This window comes from Passer domesticus, chromosome 12 (assembly GCF_036417665.1).
Source record: "Passer domesticus isolate bPasDom1 chromosome 12, bPasDom1.hap1, whole genome shotgun sequence".
In the NCBI taxonomy this organism is placed as follows: domain Eukaryota; kingdom Metazoa; phylum Chordata; class Aves; order Passeriformes; family Passeridae; genus Passer; species Passer domesticus.
In genome coordinates this window covers 18,614,597-18,636,017 of record NC_087485.1, presented here as the reverse complement: position 1 = coordinate 18,636,017, position 21,421 = coordinate 18,614,597, and the positions used below count along the sequence as shown (strand labels likewise).

At 45.7% G+C, this 21,421-nt stretch overlaps 2 protein-coding genes across 5 annotated transcripts in view; one reads left to right on the top strand and one right to left on the bottom strand.

Annotated features, from left to right (window-relative positions):
- The window catches only part of LOC135279493 (transcription initiation factor TFIID subunit 4-like), a 146,813-nt gene extending 137,201 nt beyond the window's left edge, over positions 1-9,612 (top strand). Inside the window, exon 15 of the mRNA XM_064386928.1 lies at positions 7,855-9,612. Within this exon, the coding sequence (XP_064242998.1) occupies positions 7,855-8,022 (168 nt within the window). The 3' untranslated portion in view covers positions 8,023-9,612. The remainder of the gene's footprint in view (positions 1-7,854) is intronic.
- Positions 9,314-21,421, bottom strand: part of KCTD15 (potassium channel tetramerization domain containing 15) — a 46,336-nt gene continuing 34,228 nt past the window's right edge. For all 4 annotated transcript variants that reach the window (XM_064386930.1, XM_064386929.1, XM_064386932.1 and 1 more), the window contains exons 4-5: positions 18,716-19,021; positions 9,314-13,057 (exon numbers count right to left, since the gene is read on the bottom strand). In XM_064386930.1, coding sequence (XP_064243000.1) covers positions 12,902-13,057; positions 18,716-19,021 — 462 coding nt within the window. In that variant the 3' untranslated portion in view covers positions 9,314-12,901. The remainder of the gene's footprint in view (positions 13,058-18,715; positions 19,022-21,421) is intronic.

The window sequence follows — 21,421 nt, the reverse complement described above, 5'->3', positions numbered from 1 at the left end:
AGGAGCATGATGGAAACAGCACTGGGATGTGCAGGGAGCTCTTCACAGAGGGGAAGGGGAAGCAGCACAGGGAGAGGGACTCCTTGAAGGTTACTGAGGTCTGTAGGAATTAGTTTCCTTTTAGGATCCTTTTTTTCTGAGAGTTCTTTGTGCTAATCTAAGTTTTTAAAAATGTTTTCCGAACAAGCAAACCACTAGCTTAAAAAGAGACAAGAGTGAGACTTAGCTGTAAGAAATGTGAAGAAATCAAGACCTGAATGGCTGAGTGATCTGGTAACTTCTCCCTGCTGGGCTCTGTCCTAATGTCTGAAATGCACCAGCCTTAATTATATTCCATGATATTTGCAGTAATAGAGTGTTAGCTGTCTTCCACCTTTTATTTACAAATGTTAATGTCTTTTTTCCTGCACACTGGACTCTGTTCCAGCAATGTGTTTATCCTGCAAGCTGAAGGTATTAGCATTTAGGGCTTAATTTTATTGCCACTCAATCCAGAGCTAACTGCATTGCCTGCTTTGTTTTGGTTTGTTTAATGGGCTGGGTACAGGTAAGGGCCCTGCACTACCCTCAATCCACAGAGGAGCCTGTGGTAATTACAAGGAAAGGTTGAGATCACTGTTCAGAGAGTGAGTAATCCACCAGCAGGTTCTACACAGGAATGAAGTCCTAAGGAGCTGGTAGATCTGCGGGTGGTTTTGTCCTTTGTTTGGCACCTGGTGCATGAAGTCCCTTGATTGGCACTTGCAGGGCTGCTGGGAGTGAGCAGGATGGCCAACAGCTGGAAACACAATTATTATAAAGTCTGGGTGTTATACATCATAATTAGGCTCAAGAACCGAAAGTCAGCTGAGATGAATGAGGGCAATTCATGCTCTCATGATCTGAGAAAGTGATTTTGTGTTTAAGATCTGGTACTTTTCTCATCCCCTCCCTTGGGGGGCTGGCAGGACAGCAGCAGCTGTGTGACCCTGTGTGTGGGGTGATGTGATGCACAGGAGTGCTGGCTGCTCCTCACCAGAACCCGCTGTGAACGAGTCTGGTCCCCTACAGTGTTCTTAGAGTGTTTTCACTGAGAGACAGACCAAAAGGCAGCCTTTACTGTATAGTAATTATGTGGCTTTTAATTAGATATTTAAACAACTAAATGTTACAGTTATATGTGTCTAGAGATTGATCAATGTCAAGAATATTTTAATTATTTTATGTTTCTGATTTAATGAAAGTCACAGTCATACAGGTTAGAAAGGAAAGGGCCACCCACTATGTAAAACTGAGATAGCTTCAAACTAATGTCAAGGATATTAGAAGAAATTCAGGTGGGTATCCAGTATGTCTCAAGGAAAATGTGAATCCTGCAAGCTGGGCTGTAGGGCTTCTCCCAAAGTTAGTTTGATGTTTCTTGACTCCCACTCTACGAGAGTGCAGGGATGTACAGAGTGACTAGGCTGGAGTAATACAGGCAAATCCTTTAAAAAACCTCAACAAAACAACAGAAAACAAGGAAAAAACCGTATGTTAGTATTGAAAGATGAGAAGGGTAGAGCACCACAATGCTTGAAAAATAGCAATAAAAAACTTTGGCAGGATTAGTATTTCAAAGGGAGCAGCACTTGATTAAACATTTGGAAAGCATGCGAGGAGAAACATTCCAAGCAAAATGAAAATATACTTGTATGATGGAAACAGGATAAATAGAATATTCCACTTATAATTACCATGGCAAGAATGCAGCCCAAACTTCAGAATTCTTAATCAGGTAAAATTGTCATTGCTTTTAAGTCCAAATAAGGCAGTGGGTTGTGTTGAGTAGGAGATGCTTGTGGAAAAAGATGTTGGCAGGATCCATAGGTGCTCTGAAGAGCAGGTTCACAAGCAAAGGAAGTGAGAAGAGCCAGAGCTTGCACCAGCAGTGAGTGTGCTGCAAGGGGCTGGAGGATACAAGGCTCTGTCAGACACCAAATGGGCAGTGGGGGTCCCAAAAGGCCTTGGAAAGGTCAAAGGTCTCTGCAGAATGCAGAGCCTATCTCTACTCTCTGCTCACATCAATGCAGTGATTATTCAGACACTGCATGGATACATTGATTAAGGGGTGAAAATCAGTTGCAGTCTGGTCCTACCTATTGAGGGCTAGGTACTGAGCACCCATCTCTTTTGAGCAAGTAAATATCAGAGCCCAAAGCTGCCTTACACTCCATCTCATTACTTGTTGGCGTTGGGGCAGACTCCTCTCCTCCACAGATAGTTTTCCCTGAAATACCTTGGAGCCTGCTTTTTGCCCTGCTCTCCTTCAGCTGGGGGAAATGCTGTCTTAGAGGGAGCAGTAAGTGGTGAGATTGGAACAGATGCCCAGTTCCCTCAGCTGGAAGATTTTGGTTTGATGCTGCTTTACCAAGCAGGTTTTTTATTATAATAGTACTTGCATATGTGACTTGGTGTAATGTAATAAAGGCAAGGAGGAGGTACATATAAAATCTTCTGCTTGTAATGGCAGCCCATTTCTTTGGGTTCACATAACTTCAGATAATTATAAACTGAAGTGATCACATCTGAAGGAAAAATTTTCACGGTATCCATGACTTAGTTTGATTTACCTTCCCCTTATTATTTCTTAATTTAAAAATTACTGCATGCTGTCTTTGAAATGTTGCAATTGTGTTGGTATTTGAAGTACTTGTAAGTACTTGTGCAAATCAGTTTTTCTGATGTTTGTCTGCAGGGCGAGGTGTGTGTTTATGTGCCCAGGGGAAAGGAGATGCATTTGCATCCAGGAGGGTGTAGCAAGTGAACGGCTGCCAAAACAGTCTAGAGGAACAGTTGCACTAAAATAGTACACAGTAAAAATGTTGGCAAATGAAAATAACCAGCTTCTGAAGAAAGCATAGGACTAATCCTCTCTGTAAATGCTGCTCATCTGAAGGTCTAAATGATAGCTTTTGGTGATGAATCCTTCTAAAGACACTTGCAGAGCCACCGTGTTGCACATATGAAGATGCACAGTATTTTTGTAGATATAATTATATTTCATATGGTATTGTTAATCTTTGAGGTGCTGATGAACAGTTATTACATTTCTGTACTTTAGAGGCATCTTAATTTTAGGATGTTTCAGTGAAATCATTACTATTAGCCTCAGTAGGTGTTGAATTAAACCCTAATTTATGTGGGACAGCTAATCATACATAGTATTATACCTGTTTTTCATGTGCCTCTCAGCCAAAGATCTAATAGCATTTTATGCAAGTAAAAACATAATTGCTGCAGAATATCTCCAGAATGTTTCTTGTGATTCAAGACCTCTTATTCATAAGAGCAGACTAATAGACACCTTATCTTCCCTCTCTGCAGCGCGTGCAGCTTGCAGAGACAAAATTCCTGGTGTATTTTACTCCATAGCCTGGCTTTGAATTGCTGCTGTATGATTCCCACTTTCAGACTTTGGCTTGGAGTGAAGTCTGCCACAAGGATGTGCCACGTAGCCTGGGAAGAAACCCAGCAGATCTTTTATCATTATTGCCTTGTCTCTGGCTCTCAGAGAAGCAATAGCCGCAGATCAAGACTCTGTTCAAAGCAGAGATGTCAGCACTGAATTGTTTTCTGGTGAAGGAAGGATGGATAAAATATTAAATGCAATCTTCTCCTTGCCCTTATCTTTCTGTTCCCTGACAGGAATATTGTACTGTATTTCCATGGTTCTGTAATTCAAAGTTGAAGGGATGGAGGTTGGTGAAGGAAAACAAAAATTAATTGTTCAACGGTAGAAATCATTGTTATAAAAATAAATGTACATTGTATTACATTTGCTTTCTTCTGTGAAAGCACTTCTATCTCAAGCAGGGAACAGCACATTTTTGGGACTTCCACACTTTGATTTCCATCCACCTGCTGCTGTAACCATTATAATTTAATGCACGTAGACACTACTACTTAGTGAGCAGTGGGTGACTTTGCCCATTTTGGAATGAGATCATTTTGGAAGAGATGTGTCTGTCTGTCTCAGTCCCCTTTCCCAGCAGCCTTTAAACCTTTGGGGGATCCTTAGGGAGCAAATGGAGTGTGGGGGCTGAGAGGGAGGAGGACAGAGGCAGGAGGGAGCTTGAGATTTTCAGTCCCTGCAGCTTCTGTGGGAGCTGTTGGCTTGGGTGCTGCAGAGAGAGGCTGGCTGGGCTCTCCAGAGAACAGGCTGCACCCTGAGCTCTGGGGTGTGAGGAGCTCCCCCATCCCCAGGGTCACCTGGGGACCCCCCTGTGTCACCTGAGAGTGGGACAGGAGCCCACCATGGAGTAGCTGCAGTGCATTTTTGAGATGGGTGAGGTTTGAGAGCAGGGGACTCTGCTCCTTTGGTGGTTGGTGGAGGCACAGGCTGTTCCTGGGGACAGGAGAGGTGGTGCACACGCTGCAGAGGAGCTGCTCTGCTGTGCTCAGTCGTGCCAGGGGACAGTGACACAGGTGAGGCTTTGCTGGCCTCTGTGCACAGGGCTTGTTGCAGTCTCCCTATCACCAGACAGGTTTGTTCCTGTGGCAGACTGTTGTATATTTAGCTACTGATCTTCCAAATCTTTGGTCAGTATTTTCTTCTGAACTGTTTGTATCTCCCTTTGCAAACAGCGCGAGTTTTCTCATAGAGAGAATCATGGAAATAGCAAACAGGCTGAGAAAGTTGGCCCGAATCTCGTGTCACGTCTGACATAAATTCAGAACTGCTTCCAAGTGTGCATACTGAACGGGTAACTACTGTGATTCTTCTGAAGCCATCCCTGCAGGCTGGGTGGCTGAATGAAGCCTGTCAGCCAGCGCTGTGGCTGGGGTGCTGTGAGCTCTGTCCCAGCTGGATGAAGGGGTTGAGGCAGGCAGGCTGTGTCTGTCCCCCTGGGGCTGGCATTGCAGGTTAACCACCAGCACAGCACCAGTGCAGGGTTACCAATTCCTGCCTGGGATTTTCCATGGACTGGTTTTCTCTTCAGCCCTGGCCTGGAGCAGGAGCTGGGGGAGCCTCAGGTGCTCTGGAGCCCCTGGAGCAAGGAGAGCACAGGAGAATCTGTTTGTCTCTGCTCTGGGCTGTGGCTGTGCAGCCCCAGGAGTGCCCCAGGACAGGGCTGGAGGAGCCTTCAGGAGGGAAGAGAGGCAGGGGGAAAGGAGGGGCTGGGAGGGCAGGGGATGGAAGTCACTGTCACTCGTGTTTGGAAGCTGACTCAAAATGCAGAGAGTTCATATATTAATTTCATGGGTTTCCTTCTGGTCTGGAATGTCTCAAGTTTTCCTGAAATTATAACTAGAAGTTCACTGATACTGAAACTAGCATTGATGCATGTTTGAGTGTGTGGGATTTGGGAATAGCTTGCATGTGGCAGGCCAGGAAATAGAGGTAAACAATTTACAACCTTTTATTCTTTTATTAGGGCTTTTATCTGTGTAACTCTGATTAGTTGCCATAGATACAGACAACACAGGGGCTTGTTTGGGTTGATGAAAAATCTGTCATGATGATAAAAATGTGATTTTTCTTGAGAAAATTTTGAATTACTTCAATTCCACTTTTCTTGACCATTATTTTTAACTGTACTTGAATTCATGCATGCAATTAAAAAAATTATGGCATTTAGGAATCTATTTTTTTATAGCATCTGCAGAATAATTTTGAGTACAATGCTGGACCAAACGAGCTGGGTTTTAATTTAAATTAGTGATCATATTGACACATATAATTAGTGTTCTGTCAGCTTACAGAACTTCTGTATTTCTAAAACAATTTTTTTGGTTATTTTTCACCTTGTAAAACAACTCCACAACACGATCAGGTAACTGATGGCTCATGAGTGTGGTTGTGAATGTGCACAGCTTGGTGCCATGTCCTGGTACTGGTTGAGGATATGATGCTCTTGCTGTGTTGAAGTTCAGTATCTCTAGTGATAAATGCATTGAATAAGACTTGGCACATCTTAATTCCAGCTACTGTGTCCAAACAGAGAGCAGTTCCGTGCTGTAAATGTAACTCAACTGACTAAAGAAATAGTTTTACATAGAGAATTTTTTTAAAAAATTATGCAGCTTTTCTCTGTTTGGTAACTGTGTGTGGGATGCTCCCAGTCCAGAGTGCTATGGACAATGGTTTACAATGAGTTTGAGGTGGCCACATTGCTTTACATTACCTGTATGTGTCACAGGTCCTGTGGTCAGGAGGAATCTGAAATCAGTGCTGTGGGCTGGGGAGACATGCAGCATGGGGGGAACAGAGAGAAAGAAGCATTATTTGAGTCAGCTTGATTTAAAATAAATACACACACAGTGGTTTCTTAAGGACTCAGAAACAGTGGGCACAGCCCTGGCACAGGGTGCATGGTCAGAGTGCAGTGAGAGGCAGCTCAAGGCAGAAGACAGAGAGGAAGTTTAAATGATTTTGTTTCTTTTAGGAATGCAAAGTGTTTCTTGGGTTAAGGTCTGAACTCACAGCACTGCTGGATACATGGATTATGCACTGGGCATGTGTCTGGCTCCAGCATGGATGAGCAGCCCTTGCAGCTGCATTTCCTGTGAGCAGTGAGGTTCAGTGCTCAATCAGTTCATTTACAAAACCTGCTCCATACTGAAGAGCAGAATCCCTGGCTCAAGTGCTCCAGGTGCCCAAAGCTTGTGGGCTTCTCCCTGTCCTCCCTGCAAGCTGAGCCACATCCACTGCACTCCACTGGCCCTTGGTGTTTGTGGTTGCAGAAGAGGATTTGCCCCACTGCTGTAACTGAATAAGCAGGAATGGGAGAAATAACATGAATGGTGCAGCTCTGCAAGGAGTCAGACTGGGGGGGACAGAGGGAAACATCCATGCCTTGCTCTCAGCAGACCATGTGTGTTTCCCCTACAACCTTTCAGTAGTAAAATTACCCTTAACTGTATTCTTAATGTCTGGAGTCAAGATCCTAGAATAAGTATTTCCTGGGGAAAGAAAGGTAGGTTTGAGCAGCAGTAAGTAAATTTGGGATATTAAAAGCATAGAAAATTTTACCAGATTTCTTAGAGGTTTGAAAAATAGCTTAAATCTTTTCAGAGACTAAACCCTATTTTTCTAAGTTAGAACACTTTATTTTGCTAAAAACCAATTGGAATTAACAAAAACAATGGACTCCTATGGATGTAAAAACAACTGAACATGTGTGTGCATCAGGTTTCAGTTTAAACTCCATGAGACTGCAGGGGCTGTAATTATGTCCTTTCCTTTTCTAAATATTCAGATCACAGTGTTCTCAGTCCCAGTTTAAGGGTTTTCTCTTTCTATATAAAGCCAGGATGAGGTATTCAGTAATTCAGTACCAATGAACCAATTAAAAATATATAATTATTTAACATAGCTTTCGAAACAAGTATACTAATGTTTGTGTTTATCATCACACAATGTGTTTTCTATGTAATTTTTTGATTGTTTGCTGAGCCTTTCTCTTCAGCAGACCCAGAGGGGAGAACTGGGGTCCCTGTGGGGACTCCCAATTTTCCACTCACCTGTTCCCAGTCCTTGCATGAGCAGCAGGATCCTGCACACATTTGATTTGTTAATGACCTTATCTGCTGAAAATAGTTTTGTTCCTGAATTTAAATTGGTCAGATACATCTCCAGTGAACTGTAGCAGGGTGGATTTGTCCTGAGCTGGAAGTGAACAAGGTTTAGTCCCACGTGTTTGCACTTGAGGCCTTTACTCAGGTTAACACACTGAGACTCAGAAGAACAGAAAAAATAATAATAATAGTAAAAAAGCCCCGATGTGATGTGTCAGGAGGAGGCTGGTGAGGATGCAGTGGAGCTGGTAGCAGGTCCTGCAGCCTGAGAGCAGGACGCCTGCTGCAGCACTCAGCTGTGCTGTTCTCTTGCAGGGCGTGGGGCCGTGCGGGGGCAGCCAGGCCGGGCTGGGCACGGCCTCCCCCCGCCAGTACCCCCGGCAGAAAATCACACGAGTCAACCTCAGGGACTTCATCTTCTACATGGAACAGGAGCGGGACATGAGCCGTTCTCTCCTGCTCTACCGAGCTCTGCTGAAATAAAGCCAACAGTCCTACCGAGTGCTCCACAGAAGCTCAACTTGCTTTGAAAGCTGTCATTTTAATGTGCCTTCTATTTTTTTCAGAAGTCAATGTTCCAGTAATTTTGTTTTGTAAAATTGTCAGACACATGCAATAAATTCCCTTTATGTAAAAATATACATATATATATATATATATATATATAAAAACCACAAAAAAATGTGCAAAAGGTTTTAAAACGTTAACTCCACAAATAAAATCAACATCGAGGTCTTGCTCCATCTGGCCATTTTAGGTAAAGCTGAAGTAGCTGGTGTTGAAGTTACACAAATGCAATGGCTCACCTAAACCATCTCCTGGCCAGGCCTGGGACAGGTTCACAGGAGTGGCTCCCAGCCTTGGTGTTCACCTGAGTGCTCACTCCTGGTGCTGGGCTTCTTTTGTTTTCAGTTTGCTAGCACTGTCTCACTAACCATGGTGATACCTGTTGCTATTTAACTTAGTTGTAATGGCAATTTTTTTGCACAGCCAAGAGACTAGCCACTGCACACTCCCACAAATTTTATATATTTAGGATTTTTGCTTTTACTGCACAGCTCATTTCCTGAGCCATTTGCTGAACCAAATCTTAAGTGTATGAAATCTGTGTGCAGGCTCTCAGCTGAGTTACTTTGACTTGCTTCCAGTTGTTTTCTAAATCTCATCAACCTTTTGCGCATTTGTAGCAGCTGGTTAGTAACAAGATTCAAAGTTGGGTTTTATTTTCTAAAAAATGTTAATTTATTTATTGCAAATAGTATGGTTTAATGGTGGTTTTAAAAGAGAATATTGTTGGGTAAAGATTTTAGAGTATTCTATATGGGTTTTTAAAATCGCTGTAAAGGTTTTTGGGGGCCGTGTCCACTCCTGGAGTGGGGAGAGCAGTGAGCCCAGTGGCACCTGGATGAGGACACCTGCCCTGGACACCGAGCACGGCTCCAGCAGAGAGGCTCCTGAGCAGGCACGTGGCTTTGAGCACGAGGAGCAGCTGTAAGTACCCGAAGGTGGGGTGAATGCCTTGTACATGCTTTGCTGAAGCAGAATTTGGGCCCACACGGAAGCCGGTGTGAGTCTGAGCAATGGGGATCGAGTGGGACACAACAGCAGGGCCACGGGCTGTGCTGCAGAGTTAACAGTGTTACAGTACCACAGAAGGGAGACTTTGCTTATTTATCTTCTCTGTTTTTACTATGTTATGCTTGCCACTTTTTTGAGGCAATATTTTTTTTGATGGGAAACCATAGCGAAAGCACAAATAGAACTATTTGTCCAATAGTTTTAAAAACAAAGGTTTTAATTATTTTTTAAGGTTTATGAAAAGCAGAAGAAAATTTATACTGCTGCTATTTAGCCAAAAGATTATTCATAAGGTATTTAAGGCCAGGAAGTGTAAAGTTATGTTTTAAATGTATTGATAATTTGTACATATTGTTTATAAAGGCCTTGTGTTTATTAGAGTTACGTTATTTTGATGATTTCTGTACATACTGGTAAATACCCCCAATTTGTGTGAAAACATACTCCCTTATTTGTACTTATTTTGTAAAGAAATAAAACAATTTACTAAAGTAACACATCGAGTGACATACAGTATTAATTTATCAAACATGAATTTCACATTGTCTTGTAGTTCTTAAGCACTGGTCAGAAACATTTTGCATTAAAATATTAACAGAATACCCACAAACAAATATTAAAACCAAATACTTCAATGTTTTGTTGTGCTGATTCTTATCCTTTGTGAAACATCTAATAAAATTGTCACCAAACCTCGGTGCCATCAGTACAGAGAATGGATGCACTCAGCAGTGGCTCTCTCCAGCGAGGAGCCCAGCAAGCACAACAGAACATTCCCTGTCCCTTTCTGGCTGCCACTGGAGCTGTGGCAGCCTGGACACAAAGTGCTCGTGAGGCCTCCACGGGCCAGTGCTCAGCAACAGCGACTCAGAACAGTTTTGCTCAATGGGATCAGGTGAAAAACCAGGCTGGGCTTTGCTTCTTGGCCTTCGCCAGGGATGTGCTGCCTGCACACCACAGCTGCACCGGGGCTCTGTGTGCTTTGAAACATCCTAGTGATGCTGAGCAATGTTCTTCATTAAGTTATGTTGCTGTGGTTTAAGGCCAGAAGTAGATATTCAAATCAGTTTGTTTTTTTTTTTTGCTGATATTGATGCCTAAAAATATAGGGAAATAAGTAAAAAATATATAAATGAAACTGTAATAATCTTTAAATAAGTGACCTGAAGTTACTAACTAAAAGAACATGTCCTAGCTTAACTTTTTTTTTTTTTTTAAAGGCATATTTCTTCTAAGAAAATGATTGTTTCCACATGTCTTCCTAGCCTTTGTGCTGTTTGCAGTCAATGCTGTGATGTCATGGTTTAAACTTTCCATCTCAAGTTCACATTTAACTCGGCTGGCGCAGCCTGGAACCCTTTCCAATGCCACCTCAGCAAAGCTGCCCCAACGACAGGAGCTGCTTTATTGAGCCATAAAAAAATACAGTAAACACCAAACTGAGGAAAAACCAACCAACCAAGCAAGCACAAATACTTCCAACGTTCCACAGATGTGTAAAAGCACCATCCCAGTCTGCGCTCCCCAGGCTGCCTGGGGAGAGCACCAGGGGCAGGAGCAGCCCCTGGGATGGAATATCACCTTTATTCCCTGGCTGAGAGGTAAGAACTGGACAGGGTGTGCTGCCAGGAGTGCTCAGCTCACCCCATGCCAGAGGGCAGGGCAGGAGTGGATACAGGATAAAAACAAGAACCTGAATGGACTGTTGAGGGATACTTTGGACTTAAAGGTATGAAAGTAATAAATAAAACACTTCTATCTTTTTGTAAGACATGGCTACATCAAGCTGAATGGAGCAAAGGGCTGGAGAAGACGCAATCAAAAATTCTCACCTCTTTCAAACAACATGGGAGATACAGTGAGTGTTCCACCCTACGTGCTTGTTTTTGTTCATTTTACTTTACAGAAATGTTTATGGCATGAAGTACTGTATAAGAAATGTGCATACACAAATACATGACAATTATACGTTAAGTTCTTTACAATATTAAATGTATAATATACAATTCTACAGATATCTTACATACAAAGGTGAATGTTGTGCCATATATTCAAATATGGCAATGCCTAGCAACTTTAGAATGTCGTACAAGTATAAAACCACAAAATAAAATAACTTTACAACTCTTAAAGTAGACAGATTTGCTCAACTGTTCTGCTAAGGTAGAAGGCCAACCGGCCAGGATTGCCATTAGAGATTTCTGAGTTGGGTGACCAAGGTGAGAAAACCTGCAGAGGTCTGATTTTCCATGGACAGGTATCCAGCCCTTTTCCAAAAATTAGACCCCTGCCTAGATTTTACCTTGGATAGTCAGTACAGCTCATTGCTTTTGAAAATACTAGTCTTAAACATGACTTTTAAATTTTGCCTGATTGCAATCAATTTGCATTAAGAACTGTTGACCACTTAATGCTCTGTCCCTTGTTCCATATGGCCATATTTATGCATCTAAAAAGTTTAATTAAAATTCATCATCTACAACAGTATTCTATAAATTAATGTGGGAGAAACTAAATTGTGATTAACACATGAATTAGTGATTGAGGACCCAATCATGCTAAACAGCAATAAACAGGATTTAGCAGAATGCTATTTATAGCCTTGCACCTGCAAACACGGTGCTGTCTCCTGAGTTAGAAAGCCCTGTGAGTCAGTGCCAAGTCCTGGCTGAAGCAGGACCCTCCTGCAGACAGAACCCTGACTTTGTGACAGAGAAAGCTACACAGATAAGAGGGCAGCTACAGAATTCAAATTTTAATAATAACTGAAAATAATAGAACAATTTAAACCGACGGCATCCTGCTTTCATCTGGCAATGGCAATACAGGGTTTTAACAACTCTTTGCAAGAATTCCAGACCCATAAAGAGTGGGCTTGTCCAAAATTCTTAAACTTTCCTGCTAAATGTGGGCTTCTAACATGGTTAGTAAATGATTAACAAGGGGTGGCTTGTTCGGTAGAACCACGCTTCTTTGATGATGCAAAACTTAACAGCTGCTGTGTAAAAACAAGACTGGCTTTAAAAGAGCTACAGCTCCTAGTGGGGTATGTGACCCTCGTGTGATGGTGGATAGCATTTTATTTTGTGCTTCCAGATCCCTACTGCTGCAAATATTGCCATAAGTGGGCCTGCCTAATTTCTTGTCTTTTGTTTGGTTTGTGGGGGAGGTTTAAGTACCGAGCACCAGTGACTATGAATCAGTCCTTTTCTGGTTCTGGATCCTGTTCACAGAGAGAGACCTCAGCTGGAAATGTAGTATAAAAATAAGCCATTTGCTCGTGTGGGTGGGTACAATCACCAGGTGACTGTGATGCTGGGGGTGTGAAGCACGCCTGATATGGAGGAGGGGCAGCAGTCAGGGAAGGTTCTCAGTGCAGTTTTTGGGTTCTTCCTCCCGCAGACGCCCCCGTCCCCGCAGCGCAGCTCGGGCTGTCCCTGGGCTCCTGCTGGGCAGTTCCACTGCTTCCATGGCTCTTGCTGCAGAAGTCCAGTCCAGGGCCAGGGCTTCCAAAGCTTTGCCTGTTCCACACCACTGCTGGTCAGCCCAAGGTCCATCCCAGCCCTGCCACGCTGGGTGTGCTCAGGAACTCCACCGTGAACGACAGACAACTGGTTTTCCAAATGCATCCCATGGCTGGCTATGCGACAGGTAGTTTCAGAGTACCACTAATGGGCAACATAAAGTCCAAATCTGTTTGCTAATACTGTTTTGCAAATCCTTAGTGTTTCACATAAGGGACTATTAAACACTTCTACGGTTACAAAGGGGGCACGGGGAGGGTCTAGTCCAGGGGCTCCTGTTTTATTCTGATTGTTGGGGTGGGCTGTGCTCGTCTGTCTTCGCGACACAGCACGTACTCGCTGAACTGGGAGGAATCCACCCCACCACCACAGGAAGCTGCCACGTTAAATCCCTTCTGAAATAATCTCTCGAGCACCTGCAATGTGGAGGGAAAACAATCAGATTAATATTTAGCAAATTTTAGTGATAAAAGCATTTGGAAGCACCAGATCTAAGTGACGGATTTAGTCTTTCGCGTCCTCGCTGAATGAATATTATTCAGTTATAATTCTGTAACTTATTGTTAAATGACTATACTGTGATTAAAGTCTCGCTCTCAGCAAACCTCTGTAGAAAACAAAAATTAATCAAAGAAATAAGCACTCTGCAGAGCAGCTTAGTACATTATATAGTAAAATACTGGACTGTGGTGATATTGATGCTCTCACTCCTTATACAAAGCGACATCAGGTTTCAGTTCTAATAAAAAGTGCCAATTAATCACTAGTAATATGAACAGTCTGAGGTGGGGGGGCCAAGAAGCTCTTCCTTGGCAGATGAAAACATATTAGGAGTTCAAATGACACATCCACCAGATCTTTGTGGCAATCTCAGCTGTTTGCCCTTGCAGGAAGGGAACAAAGCATGGCAGGGACAGGATGCAGGACATAGACAACAGGGAAATGTTCTGGCCCAAGAAAGAGGTTAATCTGTACTGACCAAATATGTATTTTCTCCTCCTCCTCCTCCTAAAGAAAAGTTGGTGCAATTTAGATGCACGAATTTAAGGAACCCAGAGGCAACTTTAATTTCTGTGACTGTCACACAGCACATTTCCCCAGGACATGCTGATCCTGGCTCTGGGAACGGGGCTGTTTTTCACAGGGGTGAGTGTGTTGATATTCAGCTTCCCAGCAGAGCAGGACACACCAGGCCTCTCCCAGAGCCAGGTGAGGGCAGATGCCAGCTCCACCTTGGGCAGATCACAATGCAGGAGCCACTCAGGCTCCCCTGAGTCCCAGGCAGCACCTGGGAAAACGGTTCCTGTGTTTTTCTCTACTGATAAATGCCATCAAGGAGCAGCCTGTGCTGTTCCCCAAGAGCCTCACCCGAAGTGGCAGCAGGAGGAACAGGGAAGCGACCCCATGGTTTATTAAACCTGAGGATCCTGGTGACAGCAGCCCCCTGTGACACCTCTCTGCACCCACAGCACCCTGGACAAAGCCCTTTACAAACTTCTTCATCCTGGGGAAGTGTCTAAGCAACACCCACACCTGCAGACAGAGTCAGCTCGTACCCCTGGGCTCAGGTTCCAGGAGGAGTTTGGTCAGTGTCCAGCTCACTGTGGGCAGGCAGTGGCAGCACTGCCCCTGCCTCACACAGACCCCTGGGCACTGCTCAGTGCACCACTTCTTTTGCCCGAGTGTTGGCTTTGCTTTTCCAGGAGCATGATTTTGGAAGGACAGCTATGTCCAAGGTGGTGTCATAGAGCAATGCAAACCATGGCAGCAGCATTTGCTGCCTTTAATCCCTTCGATCCCTGCTCAGGGGCTGCCTGTGTTATCCATCTGCATTTAATCCAGGCTCTGGCTTCCAGGGCTAACTAAAACGTTTCACTCTTGCTAGCCTGGCTCTAAGGACGGGCAAAGGAAGAGGCTGCTCCAGCAGAGCTTTGCCCAAGTCCTGCCGAGTCTGCTGAAAATCAACTTGCCTGGGGAGCTCTGCCTGGCCCTGGGACACAGGGACTTAACGTTCTCAGAAAGTCACATCTGCCAAATCTCCCTGACTTTTGCCCTGATTTTTACATACTCTACACTGCAAGAAAGTAGCAGAACTGAAAGATCAAAAAAGCACACCAGAGTATGGAAGAAAAATGAAGGGGGAGAGAAGAAAAGAAGAGGCAGGAGAGTGGGTTAATAAAATACATTTAAGACAGAGAAAGAAAGCTTTCACCCCTCTTATTCACCCGGGCTGTATGGGGCCTGTAGGACAGAAATGGGGTGAGACAGCAGCACTGTTCCTCCTCAGAGGGGAGGGCAGGAGGAGTCTGAGACGGAAGGAGGAATAAGACATCAGCAGGCTGGAATACATTCTGCCTGTGTGGTGATCACTGCTCCTAGCCCTGACAGGGTGAAGATGAGAGACAATCCAGCCATGGGAAAGGAGGCTTCTCCCACTGAACTGGACTGTGGAGCAGAGGAGAGACAGGTAAGGTTTCTGAGAGAGACAGGACTTCAAAATCCTTGCTAAAAAAGTTTTTTAAATCAATTTGCTTGTAAGACCAAACAAGCAGGGGAGTGCCTTTGGCTTGCCTCAGACCAAAGCTATGGAAAGCTGGATGTTACCACAGGATTCTTTTTCACAGAGCCTCTCCATGCAAACACCCAGTCCAGGCAGACACTGCACTCAGAGCAGCAGAGCCACCAAAGCCATTCCTGTTCACCCACTCCATGCTGGAAGGACCAGACTGCAGGCCATAATCTGGTGTTAAAAACCCTGGCATCATCGATCTGCTCAGGCCAAATCCTGTAAGCAATGCTGAGGATGTTTAAATACGGCAGTTTTGGGATGAGGCTGAGCTCAGGTCCAGGGAGGAAGGCTCCTTTCAGTGCTCCCATACAAGAGACTGAACAGCATCTGAACATGGACAGGTCTAAATCCCATGTAGAGAATTGATTCTATACATTTGATTTCTTCTAAAGGTAAGATATGGACAGGGGGAAAGCAGTGACCATGTCTGCTACTGTACTGAAAATCTCCAAAGAGAACATGCCAAAAACTGAGTATCAGCTGTGACTCTCCCATGTACAGGGACACATGCACATTATTAAATAGGGGATTTGTGCTCAGATTTAATATGTGCTGTCTTCCAATATTCCAAGCACATCTGATTTTGTTGGGAGGTTTCCCAAATGGAAACCTGATCCTTTCATTTAAATTGTGCAGAATATTAACAAATACATTCTTAATTATGAAGACTTAATGTTCAACATTCACAAGCATCACAGAATTTTCTCTAAGGTAAATTTGTGACTCCCACCAGAACCTATTGCAAGGAGTTGAAAAAACCTGTACCTATATATAATTACAAATGGGTGTACAATTAAGAATTACTGTATTATATTTTTGCCTATTAGGTGTTGATGTTCTTTATTTTATACTCACAGTCCTTGATATAGAGCATGTAATGAAAATATTTTTCTAATATAGAAAAAATGTATAAATATTGCAACTGTGCTACCAAATACATTGAGCAGAGCACAGGGAGGCAGAAGTAATGTATCACCTGAGCAAACAGCAGACAGGCTTCCTGCATTGCTCTGTGGGACTCTTTGCAAGCAATTCTGCTCTTCCAACCACTACCCATCTCCCTTACATCTGTGCATTTGCCTCACTGTACTTCCAGCTTTTGACTTAATTTTGTTTTGCCAAAAGTCCTTGGAGGGGGAAGAGCAGTGCCTGTGTGCTGACCAGAGTTCATCAGAGCCAATGCTAATTAGCTGCTGATTTCATCAGCCTTTGGTCTCAGAAATGCATCATTTTCCAGAAAGTGTTTGAAAACACTTTCTATTAATTATATAGTAAAATGATGTAATTTAGTAAAATGATGTAATTTAACAGGATTACTTATACTGCAGCCTCTTTGACAGAAATTTTTTCCACAACATGAACTTGCAAAGAGACCCTTTGATTCTGTCTGAATTTTGACTGAATTCAAAACACATTCAAATAATAACAGTAATTAGTGTTCAGCTTTTTCTACACATGCAGCACATGTATCCCAGGAGTCAGAGCACTGGATGAAAGAGCTCAGCCATGTGGGCACCCAGAGCTGTGCCAGGCAGGGTGAGCTGCTCACTGTGACCCCGGATGGTTTCAGCTCCTCTCACTCCTGGTGAGCTCTCACAGCAGGGCTGGGACACAGATGCTGCTCCCAGCACAGCCATAGGGACCCCTCCCTGTCCCCTGCCAGGGACAGAGCTGTCCCTGAGCACCCCAGCCCCAAACCTTGCCGGATTCCCCACAGCCTGGTGAGCTTCAACCAAATTCACCTCTGGGGAGCCTGACCCAAAGGCCCCCGAGCCCAGGGGGGTGGGCTGGATTCAGCCCAGGGGCACAGGAGCACTGCCCATGCAGGGGGGTCACTGTCACCTCCTGCCACCTCTACACGAGCAGGGGGCTCTGCTGAAGGTGTCCCTTGGCAGACACAGGGGCCCGAGCCTGATGTGCAACACCCACAGCCACGGGAGCTCCAGGGTCTCGTCCTCCCTCCCTCCCTCCCTGCCAGACCAGCTCTGCCGAGGGATTTTGCCCACAGGGAGTTCACCCAGGCAGCCATGGCATTTCCCACAGCCCAGCCCACAGCCACAGCCCCTGCTGAGGATGGTCATTTGGGAAACACTCCCCTCCAGGCTGATTGCCCTGCCCATAACAGGAGCATTTGCAGCGTGTTCCACAGGAATACAGGGAACCAAGAGCTCTGCCCTGCCCGAGTTAAGGGCACTGGTTCTGCCCAGAGCCCAGCCCAGGCACGGCAGCACAGCTCTGCTGATCCCTGACCAGTGGCACTGCCTGCCCACAGACCACGTATTTATTCCTGCTGCTGTCCACCTATCTGTCCAGTTATCTTCTTTTGTTTCGTATGTTTAATTTTAAACCTAATGTCAAAACTCTGAGTATAAAATGAAATACATTTTTGTTTAAAATACTCTGGGCAATTTTTATAGAACATCCTTTTGAAAAAAAAAAAAGTGCAGAGATCAATTTTTTTAAGTCCATCCCGCAGGCACCATCATTTAATTATGAGTGAGACATAAATTATGCATTTACACATTGTTGCATTTTCTATAAAATGGTGTGGAGATTTTTTTTGTAGTTTTTGGAACTCTCTCTTTCTTCCTAGAGGCACTTTGGAGGAAAAAAAAAAACTGCCAAAGGCTATACATTGATGAAAAAAATTAGCATTTATCAGTATAACACCATTATGAGGCCAGCATGGCACTAACATACACAAAATCTAAATGTATTTTTCTGCTTAGACTTAGGAAAACCTGAAAGACTGTGATCTCACCAGGCAGAAAAATGTTTCCTCGCAGTATAAGCACTGAAAGTAATTGGGCAGAAGCAAATAATTTGCATAGAATTGAAGCAGCCATAGTAAAAAGCAGCCCAGGCCGGAGGAGGCAGCAGGGCAGGGCAGGGCAGGGCAGGGCAGGGCAGGAGGGCTGGGCAGGGCAGGGCAGGGCAGGGCTGGGCAGGGCAGGGCAGGGCAGGGCAGCAGGGCAGGGCTGGGCAGGGCAGGGCAGGGCTGGGCAGCAGGGCTGGGCAGGGCTGGGCAGGGCTGGGCAGGGCAGGGCAGGGCAGCAGGGCAGGGCAGGGCAGGGCTGGGCAGGGCTGGGCAGGGCTGGGCAGGGCAGGGCAGGGCTGGGCAGGGCTGGGCAGGGCAGGGCTGGGCAGCAGGGCTGGGCAGGGCAGGGCAGCAGGGCAGGGCAGGGCTGGGCAGGGCTGGGCAGGGCAGGGCAGGGCTGGGCAGGGCTGGGCAGGGCAGGGCAGGGCAGCAGGGCAGGGCAGGGCAGCAGGGCAGGGCAGGGCAGGGCTGGGCAGGGCTGGGCAGGGCAGGGCAGGGCAGGGCAGGGCAGCAGGGCAGGGCAGGGCAGGGCAGGGCAGGGCTGGGCAGGGCTGGGCAGGGCAGGGCAGGGCAGCAGGACTGGGCAGGGCAGCAGGGCTGGGCAGGGCAGGGCTGGGCAGGGCAGGGCAGCAGGGCAGGAGGGCAGGGCAGGGCAGGGCTGGGCAGGGCAGGGCAGGGCGCTGTTACCTGCACGGAGTTCAGCCGGCAGTATCCATTCAAGGGAAACCTGATAACGTGGGTGGGGTCCTGGTTCCAGCCCGCGTTCACCGAGTTGCACATGACATCCCCCGTCTCCGGGAAGATCTCCTCTATCAAAGCCTTCTCCCCACTCAATGCAATCCTTTCCCCCAGATCTGGAGTCACTCTTACAACCAAGCAGTCACAAGGCTGGAAATGTTTCCTTTGTTCTTTCTCTTGTTTCCATCGCTCAAGTTCCTTAATCATTGGCTGCAGCTGGTAATACTTTGCTTCTTCATATAAAAGATTAAAGTCCTGGGAAAGAAAAAAAAAGAGAGAGGGAGAGAGAGAAACTAGAAATGCTTATAGTTCTCTTTTAAAAATGAGTATTGTTCCTGTTTGACCTACTTAGGCTTATGTATTGTCAGCAAGAGAGCAAAGGCAACAGGTAGCCACGTACTTACACCTCCACAGAAACCACACGGTGCTGGTGTTGAATTGTTTGGGCTGACTGAGAAGTTCCCATTGCACTGAATTATCCTCTCATTTATTATCCCACAAGCTCCATGCCATAAGGCTTCACTCTTGGGTTAAGAAATCAAAATAGCTGGTTGCAGTAAACAAAACCCACTGATGTAAGAGAAGATGTTGCCAGCCCTGCTCTGCACTCTGGCTCAGACACTTCTGATCTCAGAGCAGATCTCAGGAGATGGAGATGTCAGTTCAGCTTCACTTCTCACCTGCCTCTGCTGAGGCTGAACTCATGCACAGCAGCTGAGCTGCTGCCTGCTGTTGATGACTATTCATGCATCTCAAGTGTACTTTGGAGCTGGTAAATGACACGGTGACCATCCTGCTGGCTGGGAGCTCAGCCGCGTGCTCCAAGGGCTGCAAAGGAGCACTTCTTCCTGCCATTTGTCCATCACTTCACCTGGCCTTTGGGCAATTCAAACTCCCAGTTTGATCCAATTCCCAGTTCAGTGATTGTTTCATCAGATTCTGACAGATCTTCCCAGCCCAGCTGAAACGTGTGAGAGTACAGGAGGCAAAGGGTGTGAGCCCCCAGACCCCGGGAGGCAGCTGAGCCCCCCAGACCAGGGGGAGAGGCCCTGGGGGCACTTTGCTCCCCCAGCCTCGAAGGGGAAGAGGAGCAACAAGAGCTCAGCTGCTCCCTGCAGACACCTGGCTTTGCTTTCCAGCTCCTGCACCTCCTGACACACACAAATGCTGCCCCACAGCTGCTCCCGTGGGGTGTGCTGGAGGTCAACACCTGACAAAGGCCACTTCTACACCAGTGAAATGAAAAACAAAATGAAATTAAAAGAAAAATCAAGACTGAAATGGCTGAAATCATTTGGACTGGAAAGAATGATACGACAAGAAGCAATCAAGAAACGGGCACCAAAAGCACATGAAAAATAACGGGTGTGCTGCTGCCCTGGGACTCGGGGAGAGGGGAATCAAAGGCCAATGAAGATGCAGCACAAAAAGGTGCAACTCTACACACAGGTTTGGAATTAACCTGTAAAATCTCCTGCTGCAGGGTACTACTGAACCAAAGCAGTTATCTCTGCTCAAATTTGGCACCACAGACCCACTGGTAGTGGAGGTGCTCCTCCACCCCAGGGCTGCCTCAGCCTGGAGACACATGAATATTCACAGTGACAGGGCAAGGTGATCGACTTACAAAAGGGACATCCAATCCTTTACATCTCTTTGATGTCTGCTGAGGTGGGGACAATGTGCACACAGCTAAGGCAGAAAAAAGGACTGGAGGATAAGAGGAGCAGAGAGGAAGAGGGATAAGAGCGGGTGGGAAGAAATGAGGGCAACAAACACTCTCACGGGACAGCTTGAAGATGGAAAACACAGAAGATGAAAGAAGAAATCATGCAGAGAGCATGCTGCAAACAACCAACAACCAGTGCTGGGAACAGGCCAGGCAAAGAGCTGTGGAGGCTGCCTGCACCACCTGGGCTCAGGTAAGACAGCACCAGCCCCAAGCCTCGTCCTCTGCTGGAAGGTGTTCTCACCCTGCCCAAAACCAGCACTCTGTGCTGAACCACTCCTGCTTTTCTCTGTCCACCAGTGATGCTGCCTCAGTACTGAACAGGGGATCAGTTTAAACCTACAGGGATTGGTGGCCTAAATAAATAAAAAAAAATCTGAAATCTCTGTGCAGGACACTGAACCAGCACAGTCTACCATCTAACTGTGTTCACTACAGAGGTGTGTGGAGTGGCCTGCCAAATATTCACTTGGCATCTGCTGGTGCCATGGATTGCTTTTCCAAGCAAGGAAACATGCAATGCTAAGGAAAAATGTAATGGTGTAGAGTAACAGGAGCACCAGTACTTTCTGACGGCAATGGAAAGTCATCTGCTGATTTCAGTAGGTCCTGAAAAACCAGTTTTGGAGTATCTGGGTTCATGGACACTATAAAATATGGTATTATTTGTTAAATCAATCACGTGAATATGTGCTAAGAAAACTCAACAGTAAAACCTGGAAGAGATGGTACAGTGACAGAAAGAACAGCCTTCACTGCTGAGAGCAGAGAGCGGCACAGGCATCCCGTTGGATGCCAAGCCCAGTGCATCACAGATCTCTGAGTGCCTGCCCTGCCTTTTACACTGGCCTGAATCACAGGCAGTGTCCTGAATCACAGCACCCCAGTGCCCCTGCACCTCGGGCCAGAACAGCAGTGCCACACAC